At 40.5% G+C, this 18,893-nt stretch overlaps 1 protein-coding gene across 5 annotated transcripts in view; it reads right to left on the reverse strand.

The window, feature by feature from the left end:
• Nucleotides 1-18,893, reverse strand: part of DNAH9 (dynein axonemal heavy chain 9) — a 352,397-nt gene that overhangs the window by 60,061 nt on the left and 273,443 nt on the right. For all 5 annotated transcript variants that reach the window (XM_079135288.1, XM_079135287.1, XM_079135285.1 and 2 more), the window contains 2 exons: nucleotides 7,264-7,457; nucleotides 4,582-4,730 (listed from right to left, as the gene is read on the reverse strand). In XM_079135288.1, coding sequence (XP_078991414.1) covers nucleotides 4,582-4,730; nucleotides 7,264-7,457 — 343 coding nt within the window. The remainder of the gene's footprint in view (nucleotides 1-4,581; nucleotides 4,731-7,263; nucleotides 7,458-18,893) is intronic.

The raw sequence follows: 18,893 nt of genomic DNA on the forward strand, positions 1-18,893 counted from the left end.
CCAAGTGGGGAAGTACTAGGTTTGGTCAGGAGGCAAAGGGAGTAAAGGGAAATCCTAAGCCAGAGTCTTTATCAAGATTTTCACAGGGAACCCAAGGCAGGGCAGAGTAAATAGATTAGGACTGGTTAATATGATTTCTGGTGAGCTTTGGGCATCTGGACTGTCCCTATTTGTCTGGTACCTGACTGAGGACTAACTTAGGGCATGAGGAATATTGGCTTGGTGTGTGAGAGTGAGAAAAAGGACATGGGTGGGTGTGTAGACTGCACAGGAGAAGTGTGCCCTCAGGTGAGCCCTATGCCATCTGGAAGAGCATGCTAGCTTTGGGAGGAGTGGTCTCTCCTCTCCCTACCCACAAGGTCATAATGCTATTGCATCAAGAATCCCAAATATTGCCAGCACTTCTATTCAACATCGTCCTTGAGACTCTAGCCAGAGCAATTAGACAAACCAAAGAAATTAAAGGGATACGAATTGGAAAAGAAGAACTCAAACTATCCCTGTTCGCTGATGACATGATTATATATTTAGAGGAACCTGGAAATTCCACCAGAAAACTCTTAGAACTCATAAGTGAATTCAGTAAAGTAGCAGGTTACAAGATCAATGCTCATAAATCCAATGCATTTTTATACATAAGTGATGAATCTTCAGAAAGAATAATTAGGAAAACTACCCCATTCACAATAGCATCGAAAAAAATAAAATACTTGGGAATCAATCTCACAAAAGAGGTGAAAGACCTTTACAATGAGAACTACAGAACACTAAAGAAAGAAATTAAAGAAAACCTTAGAAGATGGAAAGATCTCCCATGTTCTTGGATAGGAAGAATTAATATTGTCAAAATGGCCATACTACCAAAAGTGCTATACAGATTCAATGCAATTCCAATTAAAATCTCAATGATATACCTCACAGAAATAGAGTAAGCAATTATGAAATTCATCTGGAAGAATAAAAAACCCAGAATAGCTAAAGCAATCCTCAGTAGAAAGAGCGAAGCAGGGGGTATCGCAATACCAGATCTTCAACTCTACTACAAAGCAATAGTAACAAAAACGGCATGGTATTGGTACCAAAATAGACAGGTAGATCAATGGTACAGAATAGTGGACACGGACACAAACCCAAATAAATACAATTTTGTCATACTAGACAAAGGGGCCAAAAATATGCAATGGAGAAAAGATAGCCTCTTCAACAAATGGTGCTGGGAAAACTGGAAAACCATATGCAACAGGATGAAATTAAACCCCTATCTCTCACCCTGCACAAAACTCAACTCAAAATGGATCAAGGACCTCGGAATCAGACCAGAGACCCTGCATCTTATAGAAGAAAAAGTAGGTCCAAACCTTCAACTTGTTGGTTTAGGATCAGACTTCCTTAACAGGACTCCCATAGCACAAGAAATAAAAGCAAGAATCAACAACTGGGATAGATTCAAACTAAAAAGCTCTCTCTCAGCAAAGGAAACTATCAGTAATGTGAAGAGAGAGCCTACAGAGTGGGAGAATATCTTTGCCACTCATACTTCAGATAGAGCGCTAATTTCCAGAATCTATAAAGAACTCAAAAAACTCTACACCAAGAATACAAACAATCCAATCAACAAATGGGCTAAGGAAATGAACAGACACTTCACAGAAAAAGATGTACAAGCAATCAACAGATATATGAAAAAAGGTTAAAAATCTCTAGTAATAAGAGAAATGCAAATCAAAACTACCCTAAGATTTCAACTCACCCCAATTAGAATGGTGATTATCAAGAACACAAGCAACAATAGGTGTTGGAGAGGATGTGGGGAAAAAGGTACACTCATACATTGCTGGTGGGGTTGCAAATTAGTGCAGCCACTCTGGAAAGCAGTGTGGAGATTCCTCAGAAAGCTTGGAATGGAACCACCATTTGACCCAGCTATCCCACTCCTTGGCCTATACCCAAAGGACTTAAAATCAGCGTACTACAGAGATACAGCCACATCAATGTTCATAGCTGCTCAATTCACCATAGCCAGATTGTGGAACCAACCTAGATGCCCTTCAGTTGATGAATGGATAAAGAAACTGTGGCATATATATACAGTGGAATATTACTCTGCTATGAAGAATGATAAAATTATGGCATTTGCAGGCAAATGGATGAAATTGGAGAATATTATGCTGAGTGAGATAAGCCAATCTCAAAAAACTAAAGGAAGAATGATCTTGCTGATAAGTGGATGAGGACATATATGGGGGGTAGGAGGGGTTAGTGTTAGGGTTAGGGTTAGGTTTAGGGTTAGGGATAAGGAGGGTGGTAAGAATGGAGGTAGGAAGGACTGTATAGAGGGAAAAGAGGGGTGGGAGGGGTGGGGGAGAAGGGAAAAAAATAACAGAATGAATCAAACAACATTGCCCTATGTAAATTTATGATTACACAAATGGTATGCCTTGACTCCATGTACAAATAGAGAAACAACATGTATCCCATTTGTTTAAAAAAAAAAAAAAGAACCCCAAATAACCAAAGGCCGAATGTTTTCCCTGATAAGTGGATGGTGATATATAATGGGGGTGGGGAGGTAGGGGGTGAGAGAAGAATGGAGGAACTTTAGATTACATAGAGGGAAATGAGAGGCGGGTATGAAAAATGGTGGAATTGGACAGACATCATTACCCTGTGTACGTGTACAATTACACGAATGGTATGAATCTACATCATGCACAACTATAGAAACGAAAAGATGTACCCCATTTATGTACAATGAATTAAAATGCAGCCTGTAAAAATAAAAAATAAAAAAAATAAAAAAGAAAGCAGACAACAAAAAATAAAAATGAAATAAGAAATAAAACCCCATAAAGCTCTAATAAAAATATATTTAAAAATAAAAAAAAAACTAAAAAAATTAAAAACGTAGACAAAAAGGAAACCTGGTCAGTATAGTGGCTCTGTAACATATTGGTACCAAGCAGACACACACAGTCTCAGTTAACAGTGGGAGCTAAATTCCTATTTCTCATCTCAGGGAATAAATAGGTATATAAAAATGATTAAGTTTAGAAATGGTGGTAAAAGATCACTAGAATGAAATAGAAAAGTAACTCAAGAAGACTAAATTTAAAAATGGACCAAAACAGTGTCTGGGAGGAAGGATTGGTATGGGGAAGGCTGGAGCTTTTTTTAAAAAAATTCTACTGTATTGTCAATTCTTTAAAAATACTGTGAGCAGGTATTACTTGATTCTTTTTAGGAAACTGTGAAAATACAGATTTAGTTAGTGAATAAAGAATAGTAATTTCTTCTCTCAATTATAAAACTCATCCACTCTTTAGGACCAGGTTAGTTTTATCTCACAAGACATGTGCTATATTTTCCTTTCATTGCATAATGAATAGATTGACTACTTAGGAAGTAGTATTACACGGTCTGCATTTTTACCTGGAAAGACTTTATTTTATAAAAACCCATCATGTCTTTATTTAACTCTGAAAAATACAGTTTTGCTAGTTTTATAGTTTGAGTTAGTCATTCAAAATTTGCTCACTCTTTCATTAAATCGTTGGTCCATGGTATCCTTGAGTTCTTCCTGTGCAGATTCAATCAACCATGAATGGAAAATATTAAAAAAAATTGTATCTGCACTAAACATGTGCAGACTTTTTCTTGTTGTTCTCTAAACAATATAACAACTGTTTACATAGTATTAGATATAATAAACAATCTAGAGGTGATTGGAAGTATATGGGAGAAGATGCATGGAGGTATGCAAATACTACATCATTTTTATATAAAGGACTTTAGCATCCATGGATTTCAGTATCTGTGGTGGGGGGTCCTGGAACAAATTCCCTACAGATACATGGATGTATCTGTGTGTGTGTGGGAGGGGTCCTGAGCACCCATCACATCAAAAGCACAGCACTAAGAACTAGAGACACGAAGGTTGAAAATAATACCTTATTCCCAAGGAGCATTCACTCAGACACAAGTCACTAGGCAATGACAATGTGGCATTCATAAATATAGTGTGCTCTCGAAGTACATGGGAGGGGAGTCTCCAGCCTCAGGAATCAATCAGGGCTTCTTGGAGATGACAACATTGAAGTCAGCCCTGCAGGATAAGTATAGCTAGGCTAGGGAAGGGGATGCAGGAGGAGAAACAGTGTATTTGGGAGAAGTAATTGAGTATGGTGCAATAGTGTAGAGTGGAAAACAAAGGAATAGGAGAGTATGGTAGGCAGAAGAACAGGCCCCTGAATGTGTCCATCTCCCAACCCATGGACATGTACTTCATGTGGCAAAAAGATCTCTATAGGTGTGAGTAAATTAAGGATTTTGAGATTTAGGAATTATCCTGGATTATCTGGATGGGCTCAATGATATTGTACCCTATAGAGCACAGAGTGGGCCTTTCTCTCTTTGGTGGATTATGTTCTCTGGTCTTGCTTCAGCAATGACCTTGACTTCTCTACTGCTTGCAAACGTGGAGTATTGCATAGAGAACCTTGAATCTGGAAAAGAGAAACCTGCAGACGCAAAGAATGAAGGGGGCCCAGTGCAGCACTGACTCCAAGAGGAGATTTTTCTCACCTTGATTTTCCACATCTTTCAGTGGGTCCACCCCTGGAGACAGGATAAAAAACATCGGTGTGGCTGGTCCTGATTCTTCAAATGAAGATGCAAAATCTAGTGCTCTTCCCATTACATATTTGCTTCCTAACTTCTCCTCAACAAAATCTCTGCCAGAAAGAAAGTATATACACATATAGTCACAAAATAATGACATTTGAGAAATGGAGGCCTCTAGAAAAGAAAGAACATGCCCCAGGTGGTGGACTAGGTAGCTATAGGGTAGGACTGGCTCCAAGTCCACACCTGTCAACACTTACAACTTGTGCTGCTCACCTAGATCAGAGCTCCTTATGTACTACTGTCCATTCAGGCCATTGCCAACTCCTGGCACACCCCTCACATCAACCCATCTATAGGGCTAATTAGAACCAATGTCTTCTGAATACTTGTAGGCGGCTAAACCACCATTAGATCCCTGCTATGCACCATTCCTGCCCAAGATTTAAAGCTCTATCAGATTCTTTCTTTGCTCTCATCTTTTATCATTCTCAGTTTTCTTTCCTCCCATTCCATTTCACAATGCTCCCCTTCTAAAGTGGCCCATTTTGTGCTAAATAAATCCTCACAGCTGCAAACATTTTCTGACTGTCTGGCCAAACTCCTGACCTTCACTGAGACTTCCACTATCCCCCAAGGACATTATTTCTTCATGCAGCTTTCTCAATTGGGCTCATTCTCCTGCACCTGAGGATTGGCAGTGATCAGGGTACTGCTCTCTGCTCAATGCTATTTTTAAACCACTATCTCCCCAATATTGTGGTTCCAACAGGGTCCTTTTCCCTGGCTGTTTCACCACTACCATGCATATCATCGTCATCTATTGCCCCATTCGACCACCTGCCTCATTCACTGAATGAGCCTTAGGCTCATGGACTTCTCCTCCAGCCCATGTGACAATCCTCTATACTCTTAGTGACCTCAGCTCAAATAATCCTTCATTTCCCCCCCCTCTTCGGCCACCTATTTTCATAGTCACACCTTCAACCATGTCGTTACTTGGAAACTTTGCTTATGTCTGATGCCATGAATGGAAATATCCCCTTTTCTGACTAACACCTTCTATCCTTATAGTTCTTTAGGTAATGTGTCTTTACTTCACCTATTCTTTGATTCTATTGGTGCCATTACAAATGCAGGAATTTCAGTATCCTGGTCTTTCTGGTATTTTCCCAATATCCCCTTACTCTATTCATTTCTTTCCTATTCAGTATAGACTACAATTTCCTATTTAAAAAATAATCATATTGCTATATAATCAATATACCCCACAATTCACTCATTTTAAGTATATTTTTCAATTTTTTTTAGTAAATTTATCAAGTTGCACAATCTTCACCATAATCCAGTGTTAGAACTGGATTTTCATCACCCAGAGATTCTTTCTAATGGATTTCTATTCTTATGCCCTAGTCCTAGGCAACCACTAATCTGCTTTCTGCCTCTGCAAATTGCATGGCCTATGATGCCTAACCATTTTCCTGACAACAACCTCATGTTCCTTGCTTAACTTTTATTTAAATACACGAGTTTGAGATGACCTGAGCTCTGGATCAGCATAGCTCTGAATCTACACCTGGGATTCTGGAGAAAATTATCCAATGATGAAGACAGGCGCCACCATAAGTGCAGGATCCTAACCAGATGGGCCTTAATGCTACCTGGAACTCCCTGGTCAGCCTTCTCTCCCATTTGAACAGATCTGTTTTCAAACATTCTCTACTCTTCAAATATTCAACCCACTACTCCTTCTTTCACACAAATTGAACTGAGGGTCTTCAAACTTTTCAGAAAAATAGAACAGATAAAAATCCTCCTAAATTTTCTGCTGTTCATTTGTTACATTACTTAAAAATACAACCATCTTTTTTTTTCCCTTCTAAAAAATATTGTGATAAAAGAGATGTTTTTCCTGCTAAGGATGAACCCTCTATCTGTTCTCTGGATCCCATCATCTTCTACCATGTTAGTGTGATCAGCATCTTTTCAATGCTAACATTGATTAACATATCTTTCCAACCTGTCCACTAAGATATTGAGAAAACACCTGGTATCCACAGAGTAATAGGTTTCCTGCAATTTTGGTGGTTGATACAAAGGATCTTATTACCATACACCCATGGCCTTAAGGCTCAACTGCTATGGTTTGTATTATTAATATCCCCCAAAAGCTCATATGTTAGGTAATGAGGGAATGTTCAGAGATGAAATGATTAGATGATGGCACATGTAACCTCCTTAGTAGATTAGTCTTCTTGATGGATTAATAATTAGAATAGATTGCTGGGAAGTGACTGGAGGCAGGTGGGGTATGACTGGAGTAAATAGGTCACTGGGAGCATGGCCTGAACTATATCTCTTCCTAACCCCTCCTTCCTGGCTGCCATGACCTGAGTAGATTTTCTTTGCCATGCCCTTCCACCATGATGTTCTGTCTCTGGTCTAGAGCAATGGAGCCAGCCAAGCATGGACTGAATATCTGAAACTGTAAGCCAACATAAATTTTCTCCTCTAACTTATTCTAGTCAGCTATATTGATCACAGCAGTGAAAAGCTGAATAACACTTCAGTCTTGCCATGCTGGCCATCCTGAGACTGTCTTCTGGAGTTGTCCCAGGCCTCCCACCATTCCATGTTCTCTACCTCATGGCATAGGTCATCCGATCAGGCCGCATGGCCCTCATCATGCAGAGGCGCTGAAGGGCTGTCTTGTTCTTCCACTCCTGGGGGAACTTCTCCTTCTCAGGACATTCTGACTCCACAAACTTCTTCCAGCTCTTGGCAGATCCCTCAATGTCTCGATCCAGATTAGAGAATTCTTCCATTGATGAAAGTGCCTGGGAAATTGCAAAGAATCTTGCTCTGAAATGCAGTTTCTTTAGAAAGCTGTAATTTGCACTGTGCTGCAGGTTGAGAGGCAAGTGCTGTTACATACACAACTCTGTCTCACATATAGTCGATTTGGAGTCTTGGATTTTCCTCCAGGAAAAATAAAGGAAGAGGGAGGATACTGATCATCTCATCCTCATTCAGCTGACCCCAATAATATGTAAAATTAGCAAATAGCCAATTTGGGGTACTACAGGTAGCAGAGACTGAACCACACTCACCTTCATGATTATTACATGGAATAGAGGGGCAAGAAGGGGTACCATTATTATTCTGGTTGTGGCACATGGACACCTAAGTCATAGGTGTCTTCCTTCCATCTGCACACTCTGCCACCAAATCCTGTCAATTCATCTCTTGAAATATCTCTAGAATCACTGACTTTGTATTAATGCCAACTACTACAATTTCCATGGGTTGTCTATTTCTGTAAGGATTAAGGATTAAGTCTATTTGGACACAATTTGGTAACCAAATATCTTCTTTTAGTTCTTCCCTCCAGTCTATCCAGTTGATGAGGTATCCTGCTCTGTCCTACCTTATCCCAGTCTACCAGTCTCCTATCTGTGGAGTGTGCGGTGACTCCTTCCCAGCCCAATTTCTTGCTTGCACTACTTCTACCATGTATAAGACTCACTGCTTATCAGCATGAATGAAAGTGTGGTCTTCCCTGTTGTAAGTGGTCAGCATGAAATTGGGAAGTCACAGAGTCCATGTGAAAGGACATGTGTTCTCCACCAAATTTTATTCCTTGTTTTACTTGTGCTGGTCATGTTGTCTATTTATTAAGGTTCAGATAAACTGCAAAGGACCAGTTCAAAGTCAGTAACCTTCCTCAGGCACATCCTCTATAACATAGAATATATAGTACTTCCCCTTTGGTGGAGCACAGAGATCTATTCACAGAGTTGGAAACTAAGAAATGGTTGCTCAGTTTCAGATGTTTGGTTGCTGATAGCATTTAAGCCTCAACCATAGCTCACATCTGGGCAAGCTGGTCAGTAAAGCCTGGGTATTTTCTCCTTAGATTCTGAGGGGAATGTACCAGGTAAGCCCCTGCCCATGCATAGGAACACTCACTCTGGACTCACCCCATAACTACCATAAGTACCCCAAGGTGATTTCTTTTCCTAGCTCCCTCAAGTCATTTTCAAAATGCTTCGGTGCACTCCTGCTTTTGTCAGAAGCCTCATTATTGGAGTAATCAAATTTCACACACTATTTAAAAAATTTAAAAAAACTTTTATAGACTGCATTTTGATTCATTGTACACAAATGGGGAACATCATTTCTTTTCGATGGTCGTGCATGATGTGGAGTCATACCATTCTTGTAATCATACTTGTACACAGGGTAATGATGTCTGTCTCATTCCACCATTTTTGGTATGCATGTGGCATCATCAGTCTTGACCTGGGAACTAAGTTTGGGGTGGGTGGGTTTCTATCCTATTATCCTGTCATGGAACTTGGAGCCTGTTTTTAAACTGTCATGGGTTTGGATTTTTCATCTGGAAAGTGAAGCCAAGTGATCACCTGCCATTTCTCTTATTCTAAGGTAGAAGCAATGTTTTGAAGACTCTAAAGTGCTCCCTGGTCCTTCCTTGGTGGCTGGATAGCTATTGAATTGCAATTGCTGCTTTACTTATCTATTACTCCCACAAGATTGTGAGTTCCCTGTGGGCAAGAACTTTCTAAGGCACTGCCCGGCACTTAGCGAGTGCTCAATTAATGAAGTTTGACATCTGGGTGGCCAGCAGGAGGGCTTTTGATGGACTAAGAAAAGCTGCAGCTGCTGTAATTATTTCTCTCTGTGCTGGGGAACCGACTTTCATCTTCTACCAGGCAGCCACTCACCTCCTCTCCCCAGTTTGCATCATCATTAACCCTCTGCAGCCCTATTACTCCCCTGGCACCTCCACAAAAAGAAGGAAATTACACTGTGATCAGCACTCCCAGCTGCCAGGACTGGGTCTGAAACACACTTTCTTGAAGCTCTGGAGTGAACACAATTGCAATGTTTAATCTCTCAAATGAGGGAAAGGGATTTCTAGTCTTCTAATAAGCTAAATGGAAATGACTAATTAACCTAATTACTTTGGACTGCACAGCAAAATACGACTGAGCTAAACTGGAGACCAGAGTGGTAGTGAGGGCCCTTTTCAAAGGTTAACAAAGAAATTCATCACAGATGAGATTTTTCTAATGAAGAGAACATTCCCATTACCTTAAAGTTCAGAATTTGATGGGACTGAACAATCCTGCCAAAGGATTATAATAAAAGCAGCATTTTATCAGAAAGATTTCATCCATTACCTGCTTATTAGTTCTTCTGGGGAAACAAGACAATCAACCTTTCTCATTAGATAGAATGCTTAAAAATTTTTTAAATCATGTCCTATTCAATTATACTTAATTTCTTTAGGCTAAAATCCAAGTGAATATTTTAAAAGCGTATTTATCAAAGACATTGACAATGTGTACCACATATTGCATTGTCCCTCACCTGTGCACATCTGGACTGTGCTTGAGTTTGAAGGATCTGGACTTTGCTGCTTCACACAACGAACTCTTATAGAAAGATCAAGCTTTGCTCATTTTCAAAAGACTTTGAACAGCCTGATGAGCTCAGCCCACAAAACAAAACGGAAAGCAGAGTGAAGCAAAGCCAAGCCAAGCCAACCAAACAATTTGTTTTGTGAAAAGAGGAATGGAATGAAATCGCACAATAGCTTTTGAGTTGAGCTATGTAAAATGAATGCCTGTGGATCACTTATTTGTCTTGACTTTTACTGTTGAGGGTTTTGTGTAATGATATAGAGAAAGGAAACTGGACTAGGCCCAACTGGGAAACTCACAGTTCCTGAAAGTTTTTCTTTCTATGGACAAATTCTATCAGACAAAATTGGTATCAACTATAGCATGTATATGTCTTATGGCTGGGTAATCAATAATCATAATTGTTATAGGGTAAATTGTGCTCACCAGAAAGGTTTATTGAAGAACTAACCTCTCAGATTTGTGAACATCACTTAATTTCAAAACAGGATCTTTGTTGATGAAACTAATTTAAGATGAGGATACTAGAGTGGGCCCTAATTCAGTATGACTGGTGCCCCTATAAAAAGAGGGGGGAAAAAAAGAACACATAGAGGGATGGCAGCCATGTGAAGATGATGAAGTCAGAGACTGATATTGGATTTATGGTGCCTCAAATCAAGAAACACCAGAGGCTACCCTACCAGAAGGTGGAAGAGGCAAGGACACATCCTCCCCAGAGGATTGGGAAGGAGCATGGCTCTTCCTACACCTTAATTTCAGACTTCTAGTCTTCACAACTGTGGAAGAATACATTTCTGTTGTTTTAAGCCACTCAGCTTAGTTTGTCACAGCAGCCTAGGAAACAAACACAACCACCATAACCATGATCTTCTTCCATTTACTGAATATTTACATAGTCTGACAACCCTCCACAAAGGTGCTGTGATAGCCATTTTGCAGATAAGAACCAAAGGCTCAGGGTGTCAGGTAGGAGATAGAGCATGGGGAAGGGACCATCTCTTAGGGTTCTCAGCTCAACACAGGGCCCTCACAGCACTCCACCTGAAGCCCCTTCCTGTGAGGGAAAACAAGGCCAGCTTGTGGGAATAGTAAAAGCTATATGACCGCAAAGGGAATTCAAGATCATGAAGGGAAAGCCCCAGTCTCGGGCATGCCCAATAGCCCAAAAGACTGACCTAAAGTTAACTTGTTGCTGTTGAACATATTATTAGTATTGCAGCTTGCTCCCCCTCTGTGCATTTTCTGAGGGAAAAATTAACTTACATGGGCAGTAGAGAAGAAATTATATCAAAGTGCCAATTAGCCTCAGATCCACCTAAGGGAGAAGGGGGAGAACTAGCACAGCCCAATAAAAGCGAGGTCCACTGTGTAGATGGTGCCTCGAGCCACTTCACAGCTCAGCCCACTCTGCTCTCTCAGTGTGTTACTTTCACTTTCAGTAAGCCTCTGCCTTGCCTGCCAACCTCTCCCGTCTCACTCAATTCTTTGCTTGGGATGCTGAGAACCCAGATTCAGGACCCCCTGGAAACGCCTGCCCTTGCACTGGCAACCAGAGGACTAAGAAGACCTACCAGAGGCCATATGCACACACAAACTTGAACTTGAACCCAGGTATGTCTGCCTCCAGAGGCTGTGTTGACAAGTTCATTTCCATCATTGTTCTAGTTCTGCAGCTGGATGCATTCAGAACTGCTTTTCAGAAACTACTTTCCATGAATTTATCAGACTATGAGTCTGATTCTCAAGGTCTGGGGTCATATTTTCCAACAAGGTAACCACTGTCCGTGGATGACCATTGGGCACTTGAAGTGTGGTTATTGTGTCAGAAGGACTGATTTTTTAATCTAAGATGGTCTTGCCATGTTAGCCAGACTGTCCTTGACCGCCTGGGCTCAGGTGTTCCTCCGACTTCAGCTTCCCGAGAAGCTGGGACCACACATACATGACACCGTGCTCTGAATTCTTAATTATATTTCATTTTAATGGTTTTAAAATTTAAGTGTAGGGGTTTCAAGATGGTGGACGGATTAGAGGGTGGCTGCATTTCATGTTGCTCCAGGACTCAGGATTCAAGAAGAGGAGATATTGAGAGACTTGGGACCAACTCAAAGCTGCCGGGGAGTCTCTCCCATTGGGGAGGCGTCCCGGATGGGGCGGTAGTCCCAGAAAGCAGGGAACTTTGTGAAGTAGAGTTGCCCAATGAGACACCCCTCCCCGCAGCCGGAGCAGTGAACTCAGACAACTGGGAGCATCGTAGAAGAGGCTGCTCAGCATGACACTTGGACTCGGAGCAACCCACCGGGGCTCTGGGCGGTTGCCCAGAGGAGGAGGCGTGCGGCGAGCTGTTTGGACTCAGAGCGACCACTCCTGAACACTGGGGGACTGCCCGAAGGAGGAGGAGGAGTGCGGTGGGTCACTTGGTCTCCGAGTGGCCGCACCAGAGCTCTGGGCAGCTGCCCGGAGGAGGAGGTGTGCGGCAGGTCGCTTGGACTCAGAGTGACCGCTCCTGAACACGTGGGGGGCTGCCTGGAGGAGGAGGAGGAGTGCAGTGGGTCACTTGGACTTGGAGTGACTGCACCAGGGCTACGGGTGGTTGTTGGGAGGAGGAGGTGCGCAGTGAGTTGCTTGGACTCCTAGCGACTGCACCGGAACACAGTCGCTGGGACTCAGAGCGACTGTACGGGGCTCCAGGTGGCGGCTCAGAGGAGGGGCCGCATAGCCAGGCGATTAGGTGCAGAGCAGGGTCCCAGGACCCAGGCGGCTTCTTGGTGGAAGAGCCGCACAGAGACAAGCTGAGAGGCGGAGTGAAGGTTCCAGGACTGCAGGCAGTTTCTCTGAGGAGGGGCAGCCTAAGAACTCTCATCTGCGAAGGGTGAGGCTCCCAGACCCAGGAGGTAGGTCGAGGCCCCTGGGAATGTTGCAGAGGAAGGCAGCCCAACCCAGGCAGTAGTTGTGGATTGAGGGGAACCTCTAGGAGGGGAACTAGCCAGTGAGACCTCCCCACCAGGTGAGTCTTCCCTGCCTGGTCAGGTTTTCCCACAAGGAGCGTAAAACCAGAGAGACAGGCCCAAACAGGCCTTGCCTCAGCCCGCAGCCTAGTTCCCCTTTGGATGACCATTGGTCAACAAGTGGAGGCACCTCTGCCCACTAGCAGGGAATATACCTCACCTGAAGGCCACCACCCCTAGAGAGGCAGCTTCCTTGTGGAGCACCACACTATCAACTTCCTCCAAGACTTCAGCCTACTGAAGGCTAAGAGGGGATATACTAGAAATCGTCAGGGACATTATAAGTAAATAGAGGAAATCTGTAATATCTCAGCGGTCCACTGATACCTGAACAATATGAGAAAACAAGGGAAGAAAATGCTGCAAACAAATCTAGATGTTACATCAATAAAATCCAATGACGGCATGGCAGAACAAATGACAGAAAGGGAGTTCAGAATGTACATAATTAAAATGATGTGGGAAGCAAACGATGAGATGAAAGAGCAAATGCAGGCATTGAATGGTCGCACCAATCGACAGTAAAAGAGCAAATACAGGAAGCAAAAGATCATTTCAATAAAGAGTTAGAGATATTGAAAAAAAAAACAAACAGAAATCCTTGACATGAAGGAAACAATAAACCAAATTAAGAACTCCATAGAAAGCATATCCAGTAGGATAGAACACCTGGAAGACAGAACCTCAGATATTGAAGAAAAAATATTTAACCCTGAAAACAAAGTTGAACAAACAGAGAAGATGGTAAGAAATCATGAACAGAATCTCCAAGAACTTTGGGATATCATGAAAAGGCCAAATTTAAGAATTATTGGGATTGAAGAAGGCTTAGAGAAACAAACCAAAGGAATGAACAATCTATTCAATGAAATAATATCAGAAAATTTCCCAAATCTGAAGAATGAAATGGAAAACCAGGTACAAGAGGCTTACAGAACTCCAAATATACAAAACTACAACAGACCCACACCAAGGCACATTATTATGAAAATACCTAACATACAAAATAAAGACAGAATTTTAAAGGCTGTGAGAGAAAAGAACCAAATCACATTCAGGGGGAAACCAATACGGATATCAGCAGATTTTTCAATCCAGACCCTAAAAGCTAGAAAGGCCTGGAAAAACATTTTTCAAGCCCAAAAAGAAAACGGATGCCAACCAAGAATCTTATACCCACCAAAACTTACTTTCAGATTTGACGACGAAATAAAATCCTTCCATGATAAACAAAAGCTAAAAGAATTTACAAAAAGAAAGCCAGCATTACAGAACATTCTCAGCAAACTATTCCATGAGGAAGAGATGAAAAACAATGATGCAAATCAGCAACAGGAGGAACTAGCCTAAAGGAATAGCCAAATAAAGGAGAAACCAAACCATGTCAAAAAACAAAAATGAGTCAAATGACCGGGAAACCAAATCATATCTCAATAATAACCCTGAATGTTAATGGCCTGAACTCATCAATCAAAAGACATAGACTGGCAGATTGGATTAAAAAGAAAGATCCAACAATATGTTGCCTACAAGAGACTCACCTCACAGAAAGAAATAACTATAGACTAAAGGTGAAAGGATGGGGAAAAACATACCATGCACATGGACTCAGCAAAAAAGCTGGGGTATCCATCCTCATTTCAGATAATGCGGACTTCAAGCCAAAGTTAGTCAGAAAGGCTAAAGAAGGACATTTCATACTGCTTAAGGGAAGCATAAATCAGCAAGACATAATAATCATAAACATCTATGCCCCAAACAGTGGCTCATCCATGTATGTCAAACAAATCCTTCTCAATTTCAGAAACCAAATAGACCATAACACAATAATACTAGGTGATTTTAACATACCTCTCTCACCACTGGACAGATCTTCCAAACAAAAATTGAACAAAGAAACCATAGATCTCAGTAACACAATCAATAATTTAGACTTAATGGACATTTATAGTATATACCATCCAACCAAGAGTGAATACACTTTCTTCTCAGCAGCACATGGATCCTTCTCTAAAATGGACCATATATTATGCCACAAAGCTAATGTTAGCAAATACAAGAAGATAGAGACACTACCTTGTATTCTATCAGATTATAATGGATTGAAGTTAGAAATAAATGAAAGAGTAAAAAATAGAAACTGCTCCAACACCTGGAGATTAAGCAATATGCTCTTATATGATGAATGGATAACAGAAGATATTAGGAAGGAAATTGAAAAAATTCTTAGAGGTAAATGAGAACAAAGAAACATCATATCAAAATCTCTGGGACACTATGAAAGCAGTACTTAGAGGAAAATTTATTTCATGGAGCACATTTAATAAAAGAAGTAAAACTCAACAAATAAATGACCTAACACTATGGCTCAAAGCCCTAGAAAAAGAAGAACAGAGCAGCACCAAAAGTAGTAGAAGACAGGAAATAGTTAAACTCAGAGCTGAAATCAACGAAATTGAAACAAAAGAAACAATACAAAAAATTGACTAAATAGTTGGTTCTTCGAAAAAATAAACAAAATTGATAAACCTTTAGCCACACTAACAAAGAGAAGACGAGAGAAAACCCAAATCACTAAAATTCGGAATGAACAAGGAAATATCACAACAGACAAGATTGAAATACAAAACATAATTAGAAGCTATTTTGAAAATCTATACTCCAACAAAATAGAAAATTTTGAAGACATCAACAGGTTTCTAGAGACATATGAATTGCCTAAACTGAACAAGGAGGACATATACAATTTAAATAGACCAATTTCAAGTAATGAAATAGAAGAGGTCATCAAAAGCCTACCAGCAAAGAAAAGTCCGGGACCAGATGGGTTCTCAGCCGAGTTCTACAAAACCTTTAAAGAAGAGCTCATTCAAATACTTCTCAAAGTATTCCATGAAATAGAGGAGGAGGGAACCCTCCCAAACTCATTCTATGAAGCCAATATCACCCTGATACCTAAACCAGACAGAGACAAATCGAGGAAAGAAAATTTCAGACCAATATCCTTAATGAACATCAACACAAAAATTCTCAACAAAATTCTAGCAAATCGCATACAAAAACATATTAAAAAGATAGTGCACCATGATCAAGTGGGTTTCATCCCAGGATGCAAGGTTGGTTCAACATCCGGAAATCAATAAATGTAATTCACCACATCAATAGACTTAAAGTCAAGAATCACATGATTATTTCAATAGATGCAGAAAAAGCATTCGATAAAATACAGCACCCCTTCATGCTCAAAACACTAGAAAAAATAGGGATAGTGGGAACATTCCTTAACATTGTAAAGGCCATCTATGCTAAGCCCATGGCTAATATCATTCTAAATGGTGAAAAAACTGAAAGCATTCCACCTAAAAACTGGAACAAGGCAGGGATGCCCTCTTTCACCACTTCTATTCGATATCGTCCTTGAAACTCTAGCCAGAGCAATTAGACAGACCAAAGAAATTAAAGGGATACGGATAGGAAAAGAAGAACTCAAACTATCCCTATTTGCTGATGATATGATTATATACTTAGAGGAACCAGGAAATTCCACCAGAAAACTTTTAGAACTCATAAGTGAATTCAGTAAAGTAGCGGGATATAAGATCAATACACATAAATCTAATGCATTTTTATACATAAGTGATGAATCTTTGGAAAGAATAATTAGGAAAACTACCCCATTCACAATAGCATCGAAAAAAAAAAATACTTGGGAATCAATCTCACAAAAGAGGTGAAAGACCTCTACAATGAGAACTACAGAACACTAAAGAAAGAAATTAAAGAAAACCTTAGAAGATGGAAAGATCTCCCATATTCTTGGATAGGAAGAATTAATATTGTCAAAATGGCCATACTACCAAAAGTGCTATACAGATTCAATGCAATTCCAATTAAAATCCCAATGACGTACCTTACAGAAATAGAGCAAGCAATTATGAAATTCTTCTAGAAGAATAAGAAACCCAGAATAGCTAAAGCAATCCTTAGCAGAAAGAGCGAAGCAGGGGGTATTGCAATACCAGATCTTCAATTCTACTACAAAGCAATAGTAACAAAAACGGCATGGTATTGGTACCAAAATAGACAGGTACATCAATGGTACAGAATAGAGGACATGGACACAAACCCAAATAAATACAATTTTCTCATACTAGACAAAGTTTCCAAAAATATGCAATGGAGAGAAGATAGCCTCTTCAACACATGGTGCTGGGAAAACTGGAAAACCATATGCAACAGAATGAAACTAAACCCATATCTCTCACCGTGCATGAAACTAAACTCAAAATGGATTAAGGACCTCAGAATCAGACCAGAGACCCTGCAGATTATAGAAGAAAAAGTAGGTCCAGATCTTCAACATGTCGGCTTAGGACCAGACTTCCTCAACAGGACTCCCATAGCACAAGAAGTAAAAGCAAGAGTCAATAACTGGTATAGATTCAAACTAAAAAGCTTTCTCTCAGCAAAGGAAACTATCAGCAGTGCGAAGAAAGAGCCTACAGAGTGGGAGAAAATCTTTGCCAATCATACTTCAGACAGAGCACTAATTTCCAGAATCTATAAAGAACTCAAAAAACTCTACACCAAGAATGCAAATAACCCAATTGACAAATGGGCTAAGGAAATGAGCAGACACTTCACAGAAGAGAGAGTTCTCTCTCTCTCTCTCTCTAGTAATAAGAGAAATGCAAATCAAAACTACCCTAAGATTTCATCTCACCCCAATTAGAATGGTGATTATCAAGAATACAAGCAACAACAGTTGTTGGCGAGGATGTGGGGAGAAAGGTACACTCATACATTGCTGGTGGGGCTGCAAATTAGTGCAGCCACTCTGGAAAGCAGTATGGAGATTCCTTAGAAAATTTGGAATGGAACCACCATTTGACCCAGCTATCCCACTCCTTGGCCTATACCCAAAGGACTTAAAATCAGCATACTACAGAGATACAGCCACATCAATGTTCATAGCTGCTCAATTCACCATAGCCAGATTGTGGAATCAACCTAGATGCCCTTCAGTTGATGAATGGATAAAAAACTGTGGCATATATATACAATGGAATATTACTCTGCCATGAAGAATGATAAAATATGGCATTTGCAGGCAAATGGATGAAATTGGAGGATATCATGCTAAGTGAGATCAGCCAATCTCAAAAAACTAAAGGACGAACGGTCTCACTGATAAGTGGATGATGGCACATAATGGAGGGTGGGAAGGGTTAGTGTTAGGATTAGGTTTAGGGTTAGGGAGGGGTAAGAATGGAGGAAGGAAGGACTGTATAGAGGGAAAAGAGGGGTGGTAGCGGTGGGGGGAAGGGAAAAAATAGCAGAATGAATCAAACATTACCCTATGTAAATTTATGATTACACAAATGGTACGCCTTTACTCCATGTACAGAGAAACAACATGCATCCCATTTGTTTATAATAAAAAATTTAAGTGTAGAAATTGGAACTTATTTTAGTAATAGGAAAACTTTTAAATATGTTTAGGATGACTTGGGAATAGGAACTGTTTCAACTCTAACTTTTATGAAGTCTAAATATGAATACTTCAGATGAAAATTTAACTTCTGAATTGATAATGAGCTTTATGTATAAAAATACATGTGAGATGTCAAAGCCTTAGTACAAAAATATCAATTAGTTTTATATTTTACAGTTTCAATCCTAAATGTTCCCCAAAGGTTCATATGCTAAAGGCTTGGTCAACCAGCCTGTGGCACTGCTGGGGAGCAGTGGAACCTTTAGGAGGTGGCAGAAGGAAGTGAGGTCACTGTGGGTATGCCCTGAAGGAAAGCTTGGG

Source organism: Sciurus vulgaris (genome assembly GCF_902686455.1).
Source record: "Sciurus vulgaris genome assembly, chromosome: 3".
NCBI lineage: Eukaryota > Metazoa > Chordata > Mammalia > Rodentia > Sciuridae > Sciurus > Sciurus vulgaris.